General features: G+C 50.3%; 2 protein-coding genes across 8 annotated transcripts in view; one reads left to right on the top strand and one right to left on the bottom strand.

Annotated features, from left to right (window-relative positions):
- The first annotated feature begins 11256 nt into the window (after positions 1-11256).
- On the top strand, positions 11257-20188 carry CD74 (CD74 molecule). Of its 2 annotated transcripts, XM_059917505.1 has the most exons (9): positions 11257-11521; positions 14986-15158; positions 15365-15438; positions 15978-16040; positions 16810-16905; positions 17427-17514; positions 18546-18737; positions 19230-19292; positions 19568-20188. In XM_059917505.1, the coding sequence occupies exons 1-9, from the start codon at positions 11445-11447 to the stop codon at positions 19576-19578; spliced, it is 837 nt and encodes a 278-aa protein (XP_059773488.1). In that variant the 5' UTR covers positions 11257-11444; the 3' UTR covers positions 19579-20188. The 2 variants fall into 2 exon arrangements, with proteins under 2 accessions (XP_059773488.1, XP_059773489.1); XM_059917506.1 differs by lacking the exon at positions 18546-18737 and having other exon boundaries at positions 11268-11521.
- A 1346-nt stretch (positions 20189-21534) lies between these two features.
- TCOF1 (treacle ribosome biogenesis factor 1) overlaps positions 21535-24173 on the bottom strand; it is a 38521-nt gene continuing 35882 nt past the window's right edge. For 5 of the 6 annotated variants that reach the window (XM_059917496.1, XM_059917499.1, XM_059917500.1 and 2 more), the window contains 3 exons: positions 23512-23609; positions 22718-22761; positions 21535-21928 (listed from right to left, as the gene is read on the bottom strand). In XM_059917496.1, the coding sequence (XP_059773479.1) occupies positions 22735-22761; positions 23512-23609 (125 nt within the window). In that variant the 3' untranslated portion in view covers positions 21535-21928; positions 22718-22734. The remainder of the gene's footprint in view (positions 21929-22717; positions 22762-23511; positions 23610-24173) is intronic. The other variant, XM_059917498.1, reaches the window with a different exon arrangement.

Below are 24173 nucleotides of genomic sequence, written 5' to 3'. Positions count from 1 at the left end.
TCCCAAGAAGGACAGAACTAGTGAACTGATAATTAAGCTTGTCTGGAGAGTAATGAAGGTAGACACTGCCCACAAGGATTGGGAAGGAATCCTATCTGCCTTTTGAATCCAACCCCTTGGGAATAGGGGCTGTAGGCGGCATGGCCTTCACTAAGACTGGTCAAAGTGAGTTAAGGGCTCTGTGGGAGGCATGGTACTTAAGAGAATGGGCTCTGCGGATAGCTCAGACCTGGGCTCAAATCCTGGGTTTGCCACTTGCTGGCACTTAGCTAGTGTTTGTACATCTCATTTAATCTCCCTGAGGCTCACAGGGTTATTGTGACAATAAAATGAGAAAACACAAGGAATAATTTATACTCAGTTAGAGATGAGACAGATCTCCGCCAAGTCAGGAAAGTCAGGAGCCAAGGCCTTGGTGTAATTCTGAAAGCTTCACTTTTTCCCCAAACCCAGTGGATGGACTGCTGGTGGCAGCAATTGGGAAATGAGCTGCCAGGCTGAGGAGGCAGGTCTGAGAGCCGGAGAGCAGGAAAAGAGAGGCGTCAGGGAGTTGGTTTGGTGCCTTCGAGGAGAGGCACTCCAGGACCACTCTTGCCTGGGGAGGAGGCTGGTCAGCCACACGACCCTGCGGTTCAGGGGCGGCTCTGTGGAAGTCCCAGGGACTCACCTGCAGGAGCTCGGCAGAACCCTCCTCCTCAGCAGCGTCAGTCCCTCCCTCCCTCCCTCCCTCCTGAGACGTTCCCATCCGGACAAACACGTTCAAGCACCGTGACCTGTGTTCTCTTCCAGGGGCTACCCTCACCTCTCTGCTCCCCCTCCCATGCTGGCTTCACTTCTTCCCTCCCAATCACCTCCCAACCCAATTCTCAGACCTGCTTTTGTCAAGATCTCCCGTGACCTCCATGTGGCCCAGACCAGTGGGCATTTCCCTCAGTGATATTTGACACAGCTGACACTCCTTCACTCCTTTATTGGGATCTGTGATCACACCCTCTCCCCGTTTTCTTCTGCTCCCTGACCACTGCTCTGCACTGCTCAGAGCTGCTCCTCATCCGATCTCTACACATTGGGGGTCCCCAGAGCTCAGCCCTGATCCCATGGTTGAAAATACTGTCTGCAATTTGGTCATTTACAAAGGTGTATGCTCACTCTTTCAAGTTTCCGTCTGGGACCTTCAGTCATCTACTTGATGTCAACACATGGGTGTCACACAGAATACAGCCAGAACCAAACTCTAGGGTCTACCGATTCCAGAACCATCTTCTCCATCCCAGCGAATGCCACCATCCATTGTATAGCTCTAAACCCGGGCACTGTCTTTGAACTCACTCCCACAGCAAGTCCTGACATTTCTACTTTCAAAACAGCTATCGAACCCATCCACTTTCCTTGTCACCACCACCGTCTCTCACCTAAACTACTTTACTCCTAACTGATCTCCAGGCTTCCACTCCTGCCCTTGGTAAATCCATATGCCGCACATCATATAAAAACATAAACCAGCCCCAGGCCCCTCCCTGCTTGACAACCTTTGCCAGCTTCCCATTGTTCTTGGAATAATACCTAAGCTGCAGCCCAGCCTGTTCCCTCAACAGCATCTGAAACCACCCTTCCCCTCACTCACTAGGCTCAGACGCACTGTATTTCTTTCTGTTCCTCAAATGTGCCAAGGACTTCTTGTTTCTGTGAGTGACATCGTCTCTGTCACCCAAGCAGAAAAGATCAGCAAGCCTCTTGGTCTCACCCCTCTATCCATATCCAGTTTTGCCTGAGTCCTGTGGACTTCCTCCTGACATTTTTATTCTTCGTCACCTTTCCTCCAATGCTCCTAGCTATAGCCTCCAACAGGCCTGCCTCTCCAGCTTGACTTTTCACCACAACCTCCTGACTGGTCTCCCTGCCTCCAGTCTCAGCTGTGACCTGACCCTAGCCACAGATTGACCCCGACCCCTAAGCCCAACCTCAGCCACTGGTAGCCTGGTCTCTGACTGAGACTGGGGCTCAGCCATCGCCAGGTGTCTCCAAATGCCCCTGTGTCCTAGTGACAGGCACAGAACTGGTGCTTGATACATATTTGTTGGATGAATGAATTCTAGGGGAAGGCTCGGTCAGTCCTGCTCAGCTGTGCTAGCTGAGATCACGTGTCCAAAGGTCATGCTATTAACCTACCTGCCAGACGGCAGCTGGGAGAAGAGTAGGGGATTCCCACATCCTAAATTGGTTGTAGAACATCTGACCTAGGGCAAATCACATCCTCTCCTCACTCAATTGTCTCTTTAGTAGGATGGGAAGGAGTGAAGCAACTCGTTTCTTTCTCCCAGAAACACTGTACTGTATTCAGTATAAAATGTTTCCGCACCCCGGTTCTGCTTGGACCTTCACAGCAGTGCCATGAGGCAGTGGGGATTATCTGCCCCTATTGTACTGATTTTCAACACAGCCTGAACCACCCTTTTAAACTGCAAGTCACATAATGACACTCCTTTGCTCAAAGCCTTCCCATGGCTCTTGATTTTACTCAGAGTAAAAGCCAAGGTTGTGACAATGGCCACAGGATCTGACCCCAGAACTTGCTGACCTCATGTCCTGTCATGCTCCACCTTAGTGGCGCCACTCTAGCCACACTGGCCTCCTTGCTGTTCCTCAGCCATGCCAGGTGCATCCCCACTCTGGGATCTTTGTTCTGGCTGTTCCTTCTGTCCAGGGAATCCTTCCCCCAGACACGGCCTTGATTAACCACCTCAAGCCTGTGCCCAAATCTTGCCTTGTCAGTGAGGCCCAGCCCAACACCCTATAAAGTACTACAACCTGCCCCTATCCTGCTGCTGCAGTAATACCTTTCCTTTTCCCGATCTCTGGCATCACTCTTTTTTTTTTTATTGGGGTACAGTTGTTTCACAATGCTGTGTTAGCCTCTACCGTATAGTGAAGTGGAGTTCCCTGTGCTATACAGCAGGTCCTCATTAGTTATCTATTTTATACATATTAGTGTCTGCCATCACTCTTTTTAAAATTAATTAATTAATTAATTAATTTGGTTGTGCCAGGTCTTAGTAGCAGCCAGAGGGCTCCTTAGTTGCGGCTCACCAGCTCCTTAGTTGTGGCATGCGAACTCTTAGTTGCGGCATGCACGTGGGATCTAGTTCCCTGACCAGGGATCGAACCCGGGCCCCCTGCGCTGGGAGTGTGGAGTCTTAACCACTGCGCCACAAAGGAAGTCCCTGCCATCACTCTTTAATAAACAAATTTACTTGTTTGTTTCCCACTAGAATGTAAACTCCATAAGGGCAGGGATACTTGTCTGCTTTGTTCATTTATGTAGCCCAAGGACCTGGCAAAAAGTAGATGTGCAATAAATAATTGTTGAATGCGTAAATGAGTGAGTGAAAGAAGTGAAGTAAGTGGCTTGCCCAGGCCAGGCATAACAGGTACAGGACTGTAGCCCAGGCCTGCTCCTTCCCCACAAAGAGGACCTTTTCTGACCCCTTGTTCGTGGCCAAGGTGTGCTAGGGTCCAAGGGCCCCCCACACGGAAAGGATGGCCAGGCCATGTGGGGTGGTAGATAGGGCTGGACATGCACTGCCTACCACCTGGAGTGGCTCTTTCCTCTCAGAGACTTTGGGACCAAGGAGGAAAACAGGATGGGAGAGGTCCTGGGGGATTCCACCTCCTGGCTCACCCCGGTGATCTGACAGGAACTCACACCTCTGGGTCTTGGAGTGCCCAGACCAAGGGAGAACAGGTATCTCAACCTAGACTAGCTTAATGGGGACACCACAGGAGGAGACTCCCAGGATGATCCAGAGGGGGAGGGTGAGGCCCCCTCTGGCTCTGTTGAGCAGCTGCAAATCTCTGGGTACAGGCAGGGTCCCAGATTCAGATGCAGCAGATTTGCAGAAAAAAATTTATCACTGAACTACCTAACATTTATTGCACACTTAGTCTCTAAATCAGGCATATGTATATTAATTCATTCAATACTCCCAACAATCTAATGATTTAGGTTCTATTAGTATGCCCATTTTACAGGTGAGGAAACTGAGGCACAGTGGAGTTAAGTAATTTGCTCAAAATCACACATCCTGTAGTGGTGGAGATGGAATTTTTTTCTTATCAAAACAAAACTTTTGATAGTTTCTGAGAAATTTCAAGGAGGCTTACAACACACATTTTGTGCTCATGCTGTGAAAGAGCCCACTGTCAATGTAATAATGTGTCAAGGTAACAGTGATGGGAATATAGTGTCTTCTTAGCAGCTAGCACAGTTCTTATATAGGAGGAAATTGGATTTGTACACAATTGCCTTTACTTTTTTTCTAACCAGTTATTATTCAAAATTTCAAACATACAGAGAAAATGTTCATACATATACCCACCACCTAGATTCACCTGTTGTTAATTTTATCTATTATCTTTCTATCTTTTTTTCCTATTTTGAAAATAACTTGCAAACCTCACGTCATGTCACCTCTAAGAACTTCATTCAGCCTTCGGCTTCTAAAAGTATATTTTTCTAGCAGACTAAAATTCCATTATTGCACCTAAGAAAAGCAGTAATAATTCCAAAGTATCAGCTAACATTCAGTCCATATTCAAATTGCCCCAGCTTCTTAAAAATATTTCTTACAGGGACTTCCCTAGCGGTCCCATGGTTAAGACTCTGCACTTCCAGTGCAGGGGGTGTGGGTTCGATCCCTGGTCGGGGAACTAAGATCGCACATGCTCTGTGGCACGGCCAAAAAACCCCAAAAAACAGGGACTTCCCTGGTGGCGCAGTGGTTAAGAATCCGCCTGCCAATGCAGGGGGACACGGGTTCGAGCCCTGGTCCGGGAAAATGTCACATGCCACGGAGCAGCTAAGCCCATGCGCCACAACTACTGAGCCTGCGCTCTAGAGCCCGCGAGCCACAACTATTGAGCCCTGCACGCCACAACTACTGAAGCCCGCACGCCTAGAGCTCATGCTCTGCAGCAAGAGAAACCACCGCAGTAAGTCTGCGTACCGCAACAAAGAGTAGCCCCCGCTCACTGCAACTAGAGAAAGCCCACGCACAGCAAGGAAGATCCGATGCAGCCAAAAATAAATAAATTAATTTAAAAATTTTATTTAAAAAAAACAAAAAAACAAAAAACAAAACCAAAAACAAATAAAAATCTCTTACAGCTTTTTTCCCAACCAAAATCTTGTCAAAATTTACAAATTGCATTTGGTTGTTACGTTTCTTCAATCTTTTAAAATATAGAACCCTCTCCACACCCACACACACACTTTTTTTCATGACATTGACTCTTCGATGGGTACAGTTGTTGTTTGTAGACTGTCTCTGAATTTGTCTGTTTCCTCATAGTTTTATTTCATTTGTTCTTCTGTGTCCTGTAAACTAGAATTTAGGTCTAAAGGCAGATTCATTTAATGATTTTTTTAGCAAAGATACTCCCCAGCTGAGTATCTTACCCCATTAGGAGATACATAATGTCACGTTGCTCCACACCACTGGTGATGCTAAAAGTTTGATCATGTGGTGGTGACAGCAGGGCTGCACCGTTGTAGAGTGCCTTTTCCTGTAAACAACCAGCAAGGACTTTGGGGATGATACTATGGCATGTGGATATCCTGTTCTCTCCCAACCCTTTGTCTCATGGTTTTGGCATCTATTGGTGGTCCTTGCCTGAGTTAATTATTACACTGGGGGTTACAAACAGGTGATTTTCTAATTCTGTCTTTTCTTTTACATTAGTTAGCTTGCATTCTTCTAGAAAGAAGGGTTTTTCCTCATCAACTGGGATTGAACTGTATAGTTCCTTTTAAAGAGGCGGGGTAAATTATTCTTATTGATGCTGGAATTGTCTCATATTTGGCTGGCAGGTGCCTCTTCAAGTTGGCTCCAGGGTCCTTCTGACAAACTCCAGTAGTCTTTGAGCACTTCTTCGCTTTCTGGGAAAAAAGATGTCTTCGACTCACCTGTGTTTTCCCTTTGTCAGCCCTGGGATCTGCCATTTTGGAACTAGAATGTGAATCCAGCAAGTTGGCCTCAGAGCTCTTTTGTTTAGACCAGTCCCAGCTGTGTGACCTTGGGCCAGTTCCTTTCCGCTTTCTGAGCCAGACTTTCTTCATATGAACAGTGGGGGAGCAGAATCCTGCCTTAACCCTGGATACCCCTCAGGGTGTGGCAGATACCAAGCCTTCCTTCTTCCTGTCATTCTGTCTCCATCCCCATGCAGGAGGGTGGGTAGGACGGGGCTGCTCCACTGGGCAGTGGGGCCTGTGTGACAACTGAGACCTCTTACCTACTAGAAGAAAAGGAGAGAGCCATCATCCGGCCCACCCTCCTAGCTGGAATCATCTCCAGCCTCCTGTGGGCAAGGACAGGATGACCTTTGGGGTCACCCTCAGCTTTGGCCTAAAGCTGCTTCACAAGGAAAAGGCATTAGACTACCATTTTGTTATCACAGTCAGTTTAGAATCAACTGACTTTGATGTTAAATGGAGTTTTACTTCATATCAAAATTATAAATTCACATATTTAAATAATCAAATCCTTCTAAAAGGCTGGCTGTGAAAAAGAGCAATTCTTTACCTTCCTTTTCACTCCACTTTAAAACGTTTTTAGCCGATTCTTTTGGTATAACCTCCATATCTCTAAATAACTACCGGTATTGTTACTTCCAGATTGTTTCAGTTTTAAACATTATCTGGTTGGCTTTTCACTGTGGAAGACCAAGATTTAGCCCTCTTTTCTCCTCTAAGTGACTTTTCCTGGCCTCTTATCCTCCCAAATGCCTCTATTGTATGTTTAGTTAGGTCAGTATTCAAAGTTTACTATATTATGACAATGTAAATGCCATTTATAGCTACTCTATGTAGTATAGTATGATGACTATTCATTTCCTATATAACTTTTGTTTTCCCAAGAGTTAATAGTTGTCTTGGTTTTTCATTTGCTTAATTTTCTGTGAAATTATCATAATTCAACCTCATACTCTCCAAAAAATGATCTAAATCACCTCTTAGTATGTTCAGACCTATCAGCTATGTATCAATTTTATCTTGTTGAAGAAATGTCTTTCAGAGCCTTTGGGCCTGATCCAATATGGATCTGTTGCTTTACTCCTGGGATTTTGCTGTATCATCATTCTGGGGATCCCCATTCCCTCCTGTGAGCTGAATTTCAGTTTCCTGTGTCCCAGGTCTTCCTTTATTTTTAGTGAACACCTTCATTTTGGTGGAGCATACCTTCCTGAAGCTTTCTGAGGAAGAAAAAATTTTTGAGATACCAAATGTCTGAAAATATCTTAATGACACCCTCTTACCTATTTATTAATTTGGCTCAGTAAATATTCTAGGGTGGAAATCATTTTCCCATAGAATTTGGAAGGCGTTGCTCCATTATCTTCTTTTTTTTTTTTTTTTATAAATTTATTTTATTTATTTATTTTTGGTCACGTTGGGTCTTCCCTGATGTGCGCGGGCTTTCTCTAGTTGCGGTGAGCGGAGGGGCTACTCTTTGTTGTGCTGCGCGGGCTTCTCATTGTGGTGGCTTCTCTTGTTGTGGAGCACCGGCTCTAGGCGCATGGGCTTCAATAGTTATGGCACATGGGCTCAGTAGTTGTGGCTCGTGGGCTCTAGAGCGCAGGCTCAGTAGCTGTGGTGCACGGGCTTAGTTGCTCCGCGGCATGTGGGATCTTCCCGGACCAGGGCTTGAACCCGTGTCCCCTGCATTGGCAGGTGGATTCTTAACCACTGCGCCACCAGGGAAGCCCGCTCCATTATCTTCTGGTTTCCAGGGTTGCTCTTAAGAAGTCCAAAGTCTTTCTGATTCCTGGTCCTTTATATCTGTCTTGTTTATTTCTTTCTGTGGAATTTTCTTTTTGTCTTTATTTTTCTGAAACTTCACTTGATGTGCCTTGGTGTGAAATTATTTTTATACTTTGTCCCTGGTATTGACTGGGCCCTTTCAGTTTGGAAATTTATGTCTTTGAGTTCTGGAAATTGTACTGAATTTTTTCACTGATTTCTCCCCCTCTGTTTTCTCTGTTCCCTATTTCTGGAACTCTGATATTTGGCTATTGAGCATCCTGGACTGGTCTTTAATTCTCTTATCTTTTCTCTCTATTTCTTTCTTTTTATCTTTGTGGTCTACTTTCTGGGAGGTAAAACACACGCACACACACATACACACAAAACCGTTATCTTTTACCTACTGGTTGTTTAATATCTACCCTCATATTTTTAGTCTTTAAGAGATTTTTTGTTGTTCTTCTTCTAACAGTACTTCTATCTTTATAGCATCCTATTCTTGTTTCATGGGTGCAGTATCATCCTTTATCTCCCTAAGGCTATTAATGACTGTTCGCTTCCTCCATGGTTTTGGGGGTTTGGTTAGTTGTTTTGTTCACTCTCTTTTATGTTAGAGGTTTACTTCAGATGTCCCATGACCCTTGATTGTCTAAAAAATCAAGTGGAAGCCGTGACCGATGTGAAGGGCTTATTCACTGAGGGCTTCCCTATAGGGTTATCTGGCTGGGTTGTTTCATTGTTGAACCCCAGTATCAGAATCTTTAGATCATTCCTTGTGGGATGGTCATGCTCTCCAGGGAAGCCTTCTCTCATTTATTGCCTGGAGAAAGAAGGTCTGGCTTCTGGCATTCTGGGAACTGGGTCGGGGAGAAGGCTGGGACTCTCAGCTTCAGAACTGGGCCCATGCCCTGCACTGTGCCTGGGGATAGACTTCCAGTCCTCTTTCAGGGAGGGAGGGATAGTGGGGGAGGGAGAGGACATGGATATCCAACTGTTTTCATAAACAGACTTCCAACGAATCTTCTTTTTAGCCCCACCTGTACCCCCACACAGTGTGCCTAATACCTCAATTCCTGAGCCTGTTCTATCATGTAAATTGGTGGCTTCTCAGCTTTTCTAGCTGCAGGTTTAGATTAAGGCTTTAAAGCTTTAGGATTAAGCTTTCTGGGGTCTGTGAATGACTACCTCTAATCCACCTGCTTTCCAGCCTCCAAAATTCTGCACTGTTTTCTCCTGTTCTCTTTGTCCTTATAGATTTACACTAAAAAAAAAAAAAAAAAAAAAAGACAACTCTTTGCCATTTTAGTGACAGAGCCAAGTGAAAGAGGAAGCAAAGCTATATATGTGTTCTAGCGATCATTACCAAGAAATCTGTTTTTAAATTGAGCTATAAATTTCACATAATAGTCAAGCTTTTAAAATGGTACAATTCAGTGGTTTTTCCATATATCCACAAAGTTGTGCAACAATCACCACTATCTAATTCCAGAATATTTTCATCACCCTGAAAGGAAATCCCATACCCATTAGCAGTCATTCCGCATCCCCTTTTCCCCCCAGCCCCTGGCAACTGCTGATCTACTTTCTGTTTCTATGGCTTGCCTAGTCCAGACATTTCAAATAGATGGAATCATACAATATGTGGCCTTTTGTGTCTGGCTTATTTCACTTAGCATGATGTTTTCTTTTCTTTTTTTTTTTAAATAAATTTATTTATTTAATTTATTTATTATTTTTGGCTGCGTTGGGTCTTTGTTGCTGCGTGCGGGCCTTCTCTAGTTGCGGCGCATGGGCTTCTCACTGCACTGGCTTCTCTTGTTGCAGAGCATGGGCTTTAGGCGCGCGGGCTTCAGTAGTTGTGGCACGCAGGCTTCAGTAGTTGTGGCTTACGGGCTCTAGAGCGCAGGCTCGGTAGTTGCGGTGCACAGGCTTAGTTGCTCCGTGGCATGTGGGATCTTCCCGGACCAGGGCTCGAACCCGTGTCCCCTGCATTGGCAGGCGGATTCTTAACCACTGCGCCACCAGGGAAGCCCAGCATGATGTTTTCAAAGTTCATTTTGTGGCATGAATCAGTACTTCATTCCTTTTTTAAAAAATAACAGTTTTATTGTGATATTAATTCTTCTTTATGGCTAAATAATATTCCATTGTACGGATAAATCACATTTTGTTTACTCATTCATCAGTTGATGTATATTTGGGATGTTTTCACTTTGAGGCTATTATGAATAACGGTGCTATGAACATTTGTGTATCCACACAAAAACTATGAAGTTTTTGTGTGGATACATGTTTTCATTTCTCTTGAGTAGATATCTAGGAGTGGAATTACTGGGTCATATGTAACTCCGTATTTAACTTTTTGGGAAATTGCCCAGTTGTTTTCCAAAGTAGCTGCACCAGTTTACATTCTTGCCAGCAATATATGAGTTCCAATTCCTTCACATCCTTGTCAACACTTGTTATCTGTCTTTTTGATTATCGCCATTGTAGTGGATGTGAAGTGGTACTTCACCGTGGCCTCGATTTGCCTCCTAATGGCTAATGATGTGGAGCATCTTTTCATGTACTTATCGACCATAAATTTGTTAATTTATTAATGAAAATTTAAACACACACACAAAAGACATAAAGATTAATAAAACAAATATGGTCTACAAGCCACAGATAGTCAGAAATAAAACCATGCCAACACAGTTAAACCTCCCCTGGGTACCCTTTCCCAGTCCCTCCTCATTCCCTCCCTGTAGAGGTCCCCGCTTTCATGAATTTGAACGACACAATTTGAGCATCAGGAGGCAGAAGGGTAGAATGGTTAAAATCATGGGCTGCAATTCCTGGATGCACGATCCTGGGCAAACACGTAGCCTCTCAAAAGCCTCAGTGTCCCTATCTGTAAATGGAGATCATAAAATAAAACAGCCCTCAAAGGGTTACTGTAAAGATGAAATGAAACAAAGCAAGCAAAACGATTAGCACAGTGTCTGGCACAAAGGAGGGCTTGGTAAGTGGTGGCAAATATTAGTACCAGAGCCTTAGAACCATGGACTCAGGTTCATAAAATGCTTGAGTTAGAAGAAAGCAGAGGGAACAGTGAATCCAACTTTCCTCCTCCATTTTGAGATGACAGAACTGAGGACTGAGAGAAGGAGAGGAACATGTCTAAGTTCACAAAGGGGGAACAGCCCCTTTCTGCACCCACTCATCTATAGGTGAGAGGGGAGACAAACAAAGCATTTTCGGTATTTTTTGCTTCAAAGTGATTTCCTGTCTAGGGAGTGAACATTTGCCTGTTTCTCGAAACATCCAAAGAGCCTTATGAATCCACAGGTCTGCCCAGAAACAAGTGATGAGGGCCCTGGGCAGCCAGTGGAAGCATGCTGGCCTTTCCACCTGCCTGGGGGACCTCCCCCTACTCATCCTGCCCCATTAAAGGCAGCTTTGCTCAAGTGGCGGGTATTTCCAGCTTTGTGGCTTTCACTTCCACCTCTACGAGGTGGGCGGAGTGCCCTCCTGTGGACGAATCAGATTCCTTCTCAGCCCCAATTTCAAGAGGTGAGCCAGGGGCTCAGCGTCCCAGACACGCAGCAGGCAGCAGCAGCAGCAGCAGCAGCAGCAGGAGAGGGGAAGACCAGAGGCCAGAACCATGGAAGACCAACGTGACCTCATCTCCAACCATGAGCAGATGCCCATGCTGAGCCAGCGCCCCAGAGCCCAGGAGAGGTACGTGTGAACGGCAGGAGAGAGCACACAAGCCTTGGACCGCACAGAGTGCGCAGGTGCTACGGGAGGAGCAGTAGACCGGGAGTCAGAGGAGGCATGGACTCGGGCTCTGACCCCAGTGCTAACTGGGTGATTTTGAGCAAGTCTCCAGCCCGCTCTGGGCTTCAGTTCTCCCTCCTGTAAAATGAGGGAGCTCCTCTAGGACAGGGGTTTTAACTTTCTATGCATCATGCACTTCTCTTCTGAAAATCGGGAGAGCTCTGGACTCCTTCCCTAGAGCTTCACACAAAATCAGGAGCTTCACAGAGTCCCCTGAAGCTGGGCCATGAGGCCTAGGTTAGAAATTTTGGACCAGATTTTGAAAATAGTATGGATCCTAGATGGAGAAGCAGCTCATCATAGAGGACTTCCCTCCTAGTTACCATAAATTGCTATATGTGTTTATATCAAGGGAATTACAGTTGCAGGTGTCTGTAGAGTAGATGGAGACATTTGCCATCACAGGAGGGGATGTTGGAGGGGGATCAAAAAAGGGGGAGGGGGGCTCTGGCTAAATTTCTAGAAGGGACTGTGGGTTGATGTGGGTGGTACCCTGCCTGTGCCCCTCTCCCTTGCAGCAAGGGGCCAGCACAGCCATCCAGAGGACCCCTTCCCAACTCCAAGATGGCCTCATCCATCTGTTCCCCTGAAAAGAAAGGGGGGTGGTTAGAATGCAGCTACCCTAATGCCCCTGCTCCCCCAAATAATTCGCAAATTACAGGGACTTACAATTGTGATGTCAGCTGTTGCCAGGCAGAAATGGGTTTGGGAGAGACTCTCAGAGATGTCATGAGGAACTGCATACTGTGGGACAGGTAACTAGATAGAGACCTTTAGAGACCATTTTCACATCCTGTGAAAATCCTGGGGAATCCCATGGCTAGGAGAGCCGACTCTTACGAGGGCTGGATTCTGGTCCAGGTTCTGCTACTGTCATGTGTGACTTGTATAAATCAGTGTTTCTCTCTGGGTCTCAGTAGTAGTAATAATAATAATAACTATGACAGGAGTTATGATAATAGTTCCTATTCACTGTATACCTGTCACCAATCTTCAGTCACTGTTAGTCATTACTATGATTAATTTTGTGCCAGACATATAACTAAATGCTAAACTCAATCGTAATTCTCTTAGAAATCCTATGAGTTGGGTACTTTTATTATTCCCAGTTTTACATAAGAGAAAGTTGAGACATATCAGTAAGTGACTTACTTAAGTTATTACAGCTACTGAATATTGGAGCCAGAATTTGAACCCAGGACTAGTCTGATATCAAAGTTTGAGTTTATTCTACCATCTGACCTCCTTCTAGAGGCACGATTTGCAGGGAGGGGAGATGGGTCCCCCTCTGAGCTCAGGCCTCCCAGTGAGTTGCAGACCCAGCATGGGCTCAGTGAGCAGAAAGGGTGTCCCCTCGTCAAATCCTTGTCTAATTTTCCTTTTAGTTCAATTACTGCTTCTAAAAACTGTCCTGGCCTGTTTTGGACCCTTTTGTGAACACTTCTGCCTGGCAACATTTGTATCATGATTCCTGCTAGTTCTGGTTGGCTCCTGACTTTGGCCAATTATTATTACTAGTCAAGAAAGAGGCAGTAGAAAGGAGGAAGTGAAGAGAGGGGTGACAAGAATTGGCCTTTGTCTAGAACCAGGAGACAGGCAATCAAGATGCATAAAGAGGAAGGAAACCAGATGCTAAAGTTAACTGTTAACTCCTTTGAGATTAGTGCTCAGTGTTACTTATGGGGTGCTAACTACATGCTAGGTATGGAGTCGAGAGTTTTCCCCCCCGCTCCTATTTTATATAACAGCCCTTTGAGTAGAGTAGATGTTCTTACCTCAAGTTACTCACTCAGAGAGGTTAAGTGACTTGCCCCTGGTCCCCGAGCTAAGGGAGTGGCAGAACCAGGCTTCCAATCCAGGTTACATGGTCTCGTCTTCATTATGACTCTATAGAGTCTCAGGCCTTGTGAGAAACTGAGCTTCAGAGAGCGGATGGTGGGAGGCAGAGCTGGGGCTAGACTGGGGGTGGGGCTGCTGAGGGGGTGAGACTGTAGAGCTTGAACTCAGGCAAGACCCAGACTTGGGTGGACTTTTCACCACTTCAGAGGCCAGGCCACCCCTGTTCCTTGGGAAGGCCAACAAGTAGGATTTGTTTTCCCCTCCTGTCTGTTTTTCTCCACACAGGCTTTTTACTTTCTCCTTTGAGAATAATAATCCCTTGGGCTGGGCCTTGGCCCAGAAATCACAGAGGACTGACAAGCAGAGAGCCAGTGAGAATAAGCCATGTCTGTGATGTCATAAGTTACTAGGCAGCAGGGTGTTCCTGGAGGTTCCTAAACTAACCTTGCTGATTGCTGGAGTAAGCAGGGTGCAGTCTCGTCCTCAATTTCCAGTGGGGTCCTAGTAATCCTATCCCTGGGGTAGGTGGGAAAAAACAAACCGGTCAGAACTCTCAGGGCCCTGGGGTGGGATCCTTACTTCCCCGGCATGTAATATGTACATGTGCCCTCAAAACTGTATCCAAGGCCAATAGCTCCAAGGGCTGGCCGAGGTCCAGCCACCCCTCCCTGTGCAGCCAGCCAGTCCAGAGAGCGTGAGACGTTCTCCCAGGTCAAACAGTCTCAGGCACCAAACTCCTGCTGAGATACGCCCCGCCCTGCTCCCTAACCCCATCCCCGGTAGATATTACCATTCAGAATACTTTTGTGGTCACAGACAGATCTTACTTCAGATGATGACCACCAAATTCTAGAATTGCTGAGGTGAGAGGTACCCATGAAACAGGCCCAGAGAATGGCAGAGATGTGCTCAGAGGCACAGGGAGTGTCTTGGGCAGAGGATGTGCTCCCACAGGGGGGTGGTCCCTGGCCCTTTTCCAGCCGGACATTGTCTGATGCACCCAACCCACTCCTAAAAATGGCAAGGCCTCACTTCTCTTTTTCAGGTGGGCTGCATGCTCTGCTGTCCAGGCCCTACTTCCTTCCTTCGTCTCTGATTTCACTGCAGGGGTTGGGTGCATAGTGGGTGCTGCCTGGAGGGCAGCCCTGATCCTCAGGAGATCCTCTGGTAGAGGGAACTTGGGGAGACCCTCCACCTCAACCCCTCATTGCACAGGTGGGACCAAGGCCTGGAGAAGACAAGGCACTTGTCCCTGGTTCTTCCCCATGCAGCCTAGGCCCAGGGGCAGCTCCAGGATTTCCACCTGGGAGGGCTATAGGGGCAGCACTGATTGGAGGTAGGGGGTCAGGGGAACGTCTTCAAGCTGCAGGTTCATAGGCACTTGTTTGTGTTTAAAGTGTGTGTTTGTTAGCGGTAGCTGAGGGCCGAGGGCTGGAAATGGGGGGCACACTCCCCACTCCCTGCTAGTCCTCGGGGCAGCCGCCTCCGCGGACCCTCTTCCGACCTATCTCCCCCGCCCCCAACAGCAAGTGCAGCCGTGGAGCCCTGTACACAGGCTTTTCCGTCCTGGTGGCTTTGCTCCTGGCCGGCCAGGCCACCACCGCCTACTTCCTGTACCAGCAGCAGGGCCGCCTGGACAAGCTGACAGTCACCTCGCGGAACCTGCAGCTGGAGAACATGCGCATGAAGCTTCCCAAACGTGCGTGCCCCACCTCTATCCCCACAGCCCTCACGCCCCCCGCCCCTCACCTCAGAAGACCCCTCATTCCTGCACCCAGCTGCGCCCGCCGTCCCTTCCCTCCGGTCTGGAATTCCAGTCCCTCATCTGGGTCTGAGATCTCGGTCCCCGGACCTGAGTGCCCTCTTCCCTGGGGCCACGCTCATGCTGTACCTTCTGCCCCATAGCCGCCAAGCCTCTGAGCAAGATGCGGGTCGCCACCCCGATGCTGATGCAGGCGCTGCCCATGGAAGGCCCGGAGGTAAGGCCAGCCCCAGGGCGGCGGAAGAGGGAAGCGTTACCTAGCCTGGATGGAGGGCAGGTGCCAAGGGACAGGGGAGGACAGCTGGCCCGGGAAAAGTAGAGCTGGAGAGGGGGTCCTGACTGCTGGGGAGGAGGAGGAACTCCAGAGGCGGGGGAGGAAGGAGCCTCTTGGGGTGCTCCCTGGGAAGAGGGCTCAGTCCCCCACAACTTACAAAATACTTCTCATTTCCCAGAGTGTCTCACAGTGCCTCCTATTCTCAAAGCCCTTGATATCATATATGGATAATGCTTCTGTTCACAAAACGATCTCCTGTCCACAAAGCCTTGGGCAGGAAAGCTTATGCAGAGTTGACGAACAGGCTACTGAGGCAGGAAGGTAGTGACCTGCCCGAGCTCTCACATTTGGAGGTGGCAGAGATGGGCCTGTTGAAAATCTGGGAATCCAAACTCTCACCCAGACCCCAGCTGCTGGCTCTGCTCTAGGGCCCCTCCTCCATGGGCCAGTGCTGGGAAACACCCTATTCCTTCCTTCCACAGCCCATGCAGAACGCCACCAAGTATGGCAACATGACACAGGACCATGTGATGCAGCTGCTCCTGGTGAGTGGAACCCGGCCAGGCATCCCTGACCTCCTGCCCCATCCCCATAAGCCCCCAGTGTGGCTATGCTTCAAGACCTGCACCATGCCTGGCTCACAGCAGACATTCAATATGGGATCACCAGATTAGTGAAGGAAGACAAGTGTGGCCCTTAAACGTTATATGAAGTCCAGACCCGCCACTCCCCGTTTTGTGTTTGGGATGGAGAAACCAAAGCCCAAAGTCTGGAAGTGACTTGCTGAAGATGCCTGTTTTTTCCTTCCCAAATTTTTGCTGCATGTCTACTCAGTGCCAGGCACTGTGCAAGGCTCTGGACCCACAATCGGGAGCAATCAGATCCAGCTCCTAGTCCCATGGAGATCTCAGGCTAGCATGGGAGACAGACAAGTGACCAGGTGATGAGGGATGTGCAGGGAGCTTTGTGAGGAAAGTGGCCAAGGACCCAACCTATCTGGGTGGTTGGGATGAGGTCAAGGAAGTCCTCCTGAAGGAGGTGAGACCCGAAAGATTAATAGGAGCCTGCAAGGAGTAGAAGACTGAGGGTTATTGGTAGAACTGGGCCTGGAACTGGGTCTCCTGACTCCTAGCCCTGGGGTCTTGTAGCTGTGTAGCCAGATTACCTAGACCACCTTCCCTCCCCACTAGCTCCAACATGCTGAGGTCTGGGGTCCAGCCCTCAGAACGGAAGACCAGGGGAACATGGGCTGCACATTAAACCCTGCCTGCCAGGAAGCTTTTTAACCTTCCTTCCTGCCTTGCTACCCTGCAGAAGGCTGACCCCCTGAAGGTGTACCCGCAGCTGAAGGGGAGCTTCCCAGAAAACCTGAAACACCTTAAGGACACCATGGATGGCATGGACTGGAAGGTCAGCAGCTTCCCTGCCCTGGTGCCCTCCCTCTCCCGACATCTAGAGCAGCCCTGGGAAGAGGCGGGGTGAGCAGGGAAGCCTCCCTCTCCCGACATCTAGAGCAGCCCTGGGAAGAGGTGGGGTGAGCAGGGAAGCCTCCCTCTCCCGACATCTAGAGCAGCCCTGGGAAGAGGCGGGGTGAGCAGGGAAGCCTCCCTCTCCCGACATCTAGAGCAGCCCTGGGAAGAGGCGGGGTGAGCAGGGAAGCCTCCCTCTCCCGACATCTAGAGCAGCCCTGGGAAGAGGTGGGGTGAGCAGGGAAGCCATTCTCAGGGAGCTGGAGGCAGCTTACCAGCACCTAGAAAACCCCAGCCATGGAGGAGTGCTTGGAGTTGAGGAACCACCTCGACCAAGCCCTGTGGGGTCTCTAAGGAGGAACCAGGCTCCCGCTGGCCCTCCATGTCTCTGTCCCCAGGGACAAAGTCAGGCTGGGTTGGAGAGGGCTACTGAGCCTGACTCTTTGCCTTTATCCCCATTAGCTCTTTGAGAACTGGATGCATCAGTGGCTCTTGTTTGAAATGAGCAAGATCTCAGTGGAGGAGAAGCCCTTTGAAGTTCCACCAAAAGGTAGAGGGAATGGGAGCCTTGGGGAGGCAGGGTTTCTGGGAGCTCCCTCAGGGGTAGGGCCTTGGGCACTTCCTGATCCATGCACAGGACTCTCCCAGCCTCTCAGCTCTCACTCCTGTCTCTCCTGCCTGCTCTTCTGGGCTCGGCTGCCCCCAGCCCCCCATCCTGTCTGGGGTACAGAGTCCTCCCTTCAGGAGGTGACCCTCCTTGTGGAGGATGGTACTGCACAAGGGGGCCTGGAGCAAAAACCACCCAAAACATCCCAGGAGTCATGGCAATGACCTTCTCCACCCAGTACTGCGCCCTGCAGGTTCCCGTGAGAGGGCTGGGCTCATGAGTCTCACCCTTCAAAGGGACCTCTCCCAGGTCACACAGCCAGCGGGTACTAGATAAGAGGGCCTTGGGGTTTTTCCATCTCATGGACAATGTATATCAGGGTTTTCAGCCCTAAAGCCTTTACGGGTCCTGTGTTCTCATCCTGGTGCTAATTTACTGTGTGACTTTGGGCAAGTCTCTTCCCTCTGGGCTTCAGTTTCAGAAGTGGAAGATCAACGGTCCACCCCTCTCTGGGCCTCGGATTCTCCATCATAGAGTCATAGAGGGCACATTGGATGCTATCTCGACCAACTCCCAGCTAATGTCTGAATCCCCTCTATAACATCCCCATCACATAGTAACCCCCACTTCTACTTGGACACCCCCAGTAATGCAAGCTCAGACTTACCAAGGTGTCCATTGCTTTTCTCTAGAAGTCAGAATCAGAGGTGCAATTCTAAACTTTAATAGGCATTGAGTGTTAGAAAAAATCATGTTCTGGGATGAATTAGCCACACAGCCATTCACTTCCTCTTTGATCCTGGACCTTGTTGGTTCAGGCCTCAGTTTCTCCATCTGTGCAATGGGTAGAGCAAGTACAGCCACTTGGACAGAAGGCATTAGGCCCACAGCAGTGGTATGTGGATCTCTGGTTCTGCTGAGACCCTGGCCCAGAGCTCGCTCACTCACTGTGTTCACCGTGCCTGTCGCTTCAGTACTGACCAAGTGCCAGAAAGAGGTCAGCCGCATCCCTGACATCCACCCGGGCATGTTCAGGCCCAAGTGCGACGAGAACGGCAACTATATGCCGCTCCAATGCTATGGGAGCATCGGCTACTGCTGGTGTGTCTTCCCCAACGGCACCGAGGTCCCCCACACCAGGAGCCGTGGGCACCATAACTGCAGCGGTAAGCAGTGGCCGCTGTGCCAGGAGCAGGAAGGACCAGGAAGGCTGAGGGGCAGGAGGTCCCTCCTGGCGCACATGGGGCCAGGACACTCGAGGTGACAACTCCTGGGGGGCAGCCACTCAGCCATGCATCCACCCACCTGTGCATTCCTTATCTGTTTGTGCATTTATTATTTCTCTCCTTTGCCCACACTCATCTACTTACTCATTTATCCTTCAGTCCTTCCACTTTACCCCTCCATGCATGCATCCAGGAGTCTCCAGATCCACCCATCTGATTTCATCACCCCCCTCCTTGGCCTTGCTCATTCAATTCCCCAGCCGCACTTCATTGCCGCTTGCAGCCATCCAACAAGCATCCTTCCATTCATGTCTGTTCTACCAAGCACCAGGCTCGTGGCGAGGTTGGGAAGAACTAGCCCGCCCAGGCCCCTTGTCAACGGGTGCGGTAGGCCGGGCTGCAACTAACAAGTGGAACTGTGCTCCTTTGCAGACCCACTGGAAATGGAGGATCTGTCGTCTGGGCTGGGCGTGTCCAAGCAGGATCTTGGTCAGGGTAAGGGCCCCTGCAGGGGATCTGGTCCCTAGCAGCTTATCCCCCGAGGGGCCTACTCGCTTGTGGGTAGATGACTCTGGGCCATTCTCCAAGATCTATTTCACAGATGAGGACCAACGTTGGGGGTTTCAGGGGCTATGACGGTCAGTACTTGTACCCAAGCAGGAGGCAGTGGAGGGTAAAGAGTCCTTGACAGCTCTGAGGCCACAAGATGCTGGGAAGGGGCAGCAACAACAGGTGACTCCAACCCTAACCTGCTGTGTCTCTCTCCGCAGTCATCCTGTGAGCACAGCAGACGCAGACGCCAGCACTCAGCCAGCCCTGCATGGCCACAGTTTCCCTGGCCCCCTACCCTAGCCCCTCTCCTTCCTTTGCACACCCCTCCCCTTGCCGTCTCCCACCCTGCACCTCGTTCTATGAGACTCTGGAGCCTGGCTCTCCATCATCCTTGGACACATCAAATCATCAGAACGGTATAGATTAACAATGCAGAAGGGCCCTGCTGCTCAAAACCCCATCTACTAGCAGGGACACAAGGCGCAGGGAGATGGACCATGAACCAGGCCGACCCCCACTTCTGACACCACATGGTGCTCCAAGATCTAGGCCCATGGAAGAGGTGGGCAGGTGTAGGGAGAAGGGATGGCACTGACCCAAGCCCCAGGACGGACACCTCTGCTCTCCCCTCCCCCACTGGCCTCGGCCTTCCAGCCCGTTTAACTGGGGGGGAGGAGCCACCCTTTCCCTCTCCCCAGCATCACCCACCCAGGAAGAACCAGCCTCTCCACCCACAGCCCCTCCTTTCTACCAACCCCCAGTTCCGTCTGCGCAGCCAAGCTTGTCATCGGCCCTCAGGGCCATGGCGCCTGTGAGAATAAAAGGTAGTGAGTAGAACACTCCCAGTTCCCGGCTGCTCTGTTGGGTCCGGTTCGTTTCCCCGAAGGGGGTGAACTGCAGACCTTGCATCCTGTGGTCTAGGTGGGAGGATGCCTGTGGGGCGGGGCCGGGCCGTGGGGAGCGGGGCTGCAGTCTTTGGACGCAGACACGCTTGGTCTCCATGTTCCACACACGGGAATATATTCTCTACTTCCAAGAAGAAACAGGCTCTTGCCCACAGTCCTTTAAGCGCAAGCTCCTCTGGGTCCGGCTTCTCACGTCCCCATTTTCTTTTCTATACTGAGAACAGTACAAGTGTGATGACAGATGGCAACAACATGGGCCCTCGTGTCGGGATCACCAGGGAGTGGCGGCTGTGGAAGTGGGGGCCTCTGTCCTAGTTAAGGGGCGGCCGCTGCGGTGCCCCAGCCGCTCATTGCCAGGAGGAGCAGAGGCCCCTGTGGTCAGATTTCTGGACTTTTCAAGAGGAGCCCCAAATGAAGAAGTTCACTGAAATCTCCATTTCTAAGTGTGAAGACTTGCTGTGGGTCAAAGAAGCCCAATAGGACACTGCTCTGCGGCCTCTGTTCTAGATCAACACACTTAGGGGGAGAGAGGCTCCCTGGGGGAGGGCCTGGCCCAGGAGCCCCAAGTTAGGGTAAATCTGGATGCCACCCTGGCTCTCCCAGACCTCCCCAGCCCAGTGCTGTGTCTGCACGGCCTCTTGCTGCCTCTAGCAGAAGGCTAAAAGCCTTGGAGCGGACTCCATGACCCCGGGTGCTCCACACTACTCTGGGCTCAGGGAGGTGGACCTCTGCATCACTGGCCATCACCAAGTCCTGCGGTCGTCACCCTGACACATCTTTCAGGTTCCTGCACTTCTTGCCTTCATCATCGCAGAGCCTCTGTTACCTAGACACGTGGACAACTCAGTCCTAACTGGGCTTCCTGCTCCTCCTGTCCCTGCCAGCTACTCTCCACCAAGTACCTCAACGGAGCCTGCCCGCAGCTTGCCCTAACTTCAAAAGGTGACTTGGAAGACCCCCTTCCATTTCTTGCTTCTGGGTATCTGCCTGACCTACCTACCCCAGCAACCAGCCATGACCATGCCTGAGCTCCCCCTTACCTTAGATGCCACCTCCTCCAGGAAGCCTTCCCCACCCCAATTCAACACCAGGGCCTTTTGCTGAGTCTCCTTCTCTGGCAAACAGTGTGTCACTCACCACGGTATCCCAGAGCCTTGATACACGGTCAAGAATAAATCCTGAGCGATGGTTTGTTCATCTCCAAGTGTCAGCCAGACTCTCCCTTCCAAGAATCAATCAATTGCAAAACGTTTGCCCCAGATGCAATGGGAACTTGCACCTTTCCTTCAAGTCTTTTATTTTCTGCGTTATTACAAAAAACACACAAACAAAATGGGAGAAAACTGACAAAAAGAGGACAAAGCCTCAGCATAGCTGGAGACCAGGGGCATGGAAGGAGTCGCAGGCTGAGCCTCACTGGGTCTGCAGGGCAGAGGTGGAAAGTCCCGAGACCTCTGGGCATGTTGGGTCTGAGAAGGGAGGGGCAGGTCACTTAAAAAATATATATATATATTGTACATGTCCATACGAGGCATCCTTTGTCGGCACAGAAGTCAGGCCAGGGTCAGTGAGTGGAGGTCACGGGAGCTGGGCGGGGTTCCTCCTCCTGGGACCAGCCTCTCTGCAGGGCTCACTGGCTTGGCCAGCATGTACACCGCAGCTGGCCATCATCTTCTGGGGAAGGAGGGGAAGTTAAAAATTCAATTCCAACCCTTGGTGGGCAGAGGGAAGAGGCATGGGGCTGGCCACCGCTTGGCTAAGAAATCCCTGGGAGAAGGAAACGTCAGACTTCCTGACCTTTTTCTCCACCAAGGAGAACAAACTCAAAATCTGGCATCTCCTATGCAGGGAGGGGCATTAACTAACCACAGTGGATACTTGTCAGTGCTGACCATGTCCCAGGAACTGGGCTGAGTGCTTTAGAGCTTAATTAACTGCACTGAATCCTCACTACCAGCCCAGGCCTGTATTACCCCCCATTTACAGCAGGCTGGGGCCGGCTCAGCCAGGCGGATCACTTAACCACTTCACCACTACCTGGGAAGCACACAGCCATCAGAATGGCTTGTTTTGAGCAAATCATCTTCCTTCCCATGAGGAAATGCCTTCGAATTACAAAATCATAAGGAAAAGGAACTGGCAGTGGCAAGGGGGAGACTGAGCTGTCCCCGACCTCAAGCCTTATCCTCATGTACAGAGGCACCAGCCCAGTGCCCACCTCCCACTGCACACTCAGTGTTGGTCACTGCCAGGACTGTCCCGGACACTTCTGATTCTACAGCTCTGGTTCCCGGCATCACCCACTGACCCTGAGGAATGCAACCTCTTTCTCCAAACCCCCTTCCCCTCAGGGCCCACCCACGAAGCCCAGTCTCCCCGGAACCACAGTGAATGCTGGGCCTGCCCTCCCACCCTCCCCGGGGAGCAGATGGTCAGCAGGGGTTCCCGGGTCAGGAAGTGCACCTGCCGCCTGGTGTCCCTCAGACAGTCTGCTCTGCCATCTTCTTCTGTGAAGAGAGAAGTACGTATGAGAGGCTCCTGTACCTGAAGCATCTCCCCACCCACGCTGCCCCCACCAGGAGGGGATGTGACAGTTGTCTCCTGAGGATTCGTGGCTCTCCCAGAACAGATTTTGGGCATACAGAGATCCCAAGGGTAGGGATGGCGCCCCGTGTGCCCTGGAGGAAGGAGCTCAGGACTTTGCAGCAGCAGATGCTCAGCTTTTCTGACCACAGCTGAAGCCCTGCTGGCCACGCTGAGAACTGCGCCTGAGTATAAGGCGCTGAGGGCCCCCTGGCCAGGCGATCGGCCCTTGACATGCATGAAGCAGACTGTGTGTGTTTCTGTGGTGCAGATGCCCTGCCCGCTGGGGCACACACATCCCAGGGAACGTTTCCTCTCACCTGGAAACCTGCAACAGCCTACCTGGCCTCCCTGCCCCCCTGGGGGGCTCTACTTTCTTCACTTGTCATAAGAATATCCTTCTAGCTCACAGGCAAGATAGGGCCACTCCATGGTGCCCATGTGCACAGACCTCGTGCCCCTCAGGGTGACGCCCCACCCCTAGCTCTTCTCTAGTGTATCACAACGCACAAGCCCCCGTTCTGGACCCTGAGAATGGAAGGGGCACAGGGACCAGGTCTGGCCCACACGACCCCCTACCCTGACACGCAGAGGCTGGGGCTGATCACATTCACCCTGGGGACAGGGTTTGGGCCCCCTTTTCTCGCCTGAGACTCCTCAGGAACTCACTGTACCTTTTTCTTCTTTTTCTTCTGCAATGGTGAGTCAGGGTCTTTGGTTGAGGCCTTTTTTGCTTTCTTCTTCTTTTCTTTTTTTTCCTTGTCTTTTTTTTCTAAGGGAAGAAAGTAAACTTGCTAAACAACCGGTGTTAAGTCTTAAATGTTGGCGTCAATGTCGAGAGACACAGGAGGTAGGTCTCCAGGGGCCCTGGAGCTCTCTCCTCCCGATGCCCCACACCGTGGGGAGCCATCAAAGCACAGGGCCATAGGCCTTTGCGACCACCTGCCCTGGCCCTCGGGCCAGCCTCGTGATTTCTGCTCCATCCACGGACCACCCGGACTGTTACCATTTTCCTTTAACTCACTCTGTAAATCTTCTACACGTTTATTTTAAAAAGACCCTTTCAACCTGTAAATGGCAATGAGTTATCACCCATGGTACAGGGCCGGAGTGAGGGTTAAAGGCAGCCCTGCCGCACGCGGAGTCCAGCGCAGAGCGCGCTGAGGGGCGGCTGCTGTCCAGGAGCCTGGATCGCAGGGGCCTGAGCTGCAAGTGCGCGCGGCTATGAGCACGCGCCCTGGAGCCGAGAGCACCTTCTCAGCAGTCGTGGCCCCTGTGCTGCGGCACCTGGTTCTGGCTTTGCCCATCCTGCCCCCCATGATGGACAAGCCATTCT

The sequence above is a fragment of the Balaenoptera ricei genome, chromosome 3 (genome assembly GCF_028023285.1).
Source record: "Balaenoptera ricei isolate mBalRic1 chromosome 3, mBalRic1.hap2, whole genome shotgun sequence".
NCBI lineage: Eukaryota > Metazoa > Chordata > Mammalia > Artiodactyla > Balaenopteridae > Balaenoptera > Balaenoptera ricei.
Note: the sequence above shows the minus strand (reverse complement) of the source record. Positions and strands in the feature narration are given on the sequence as shown.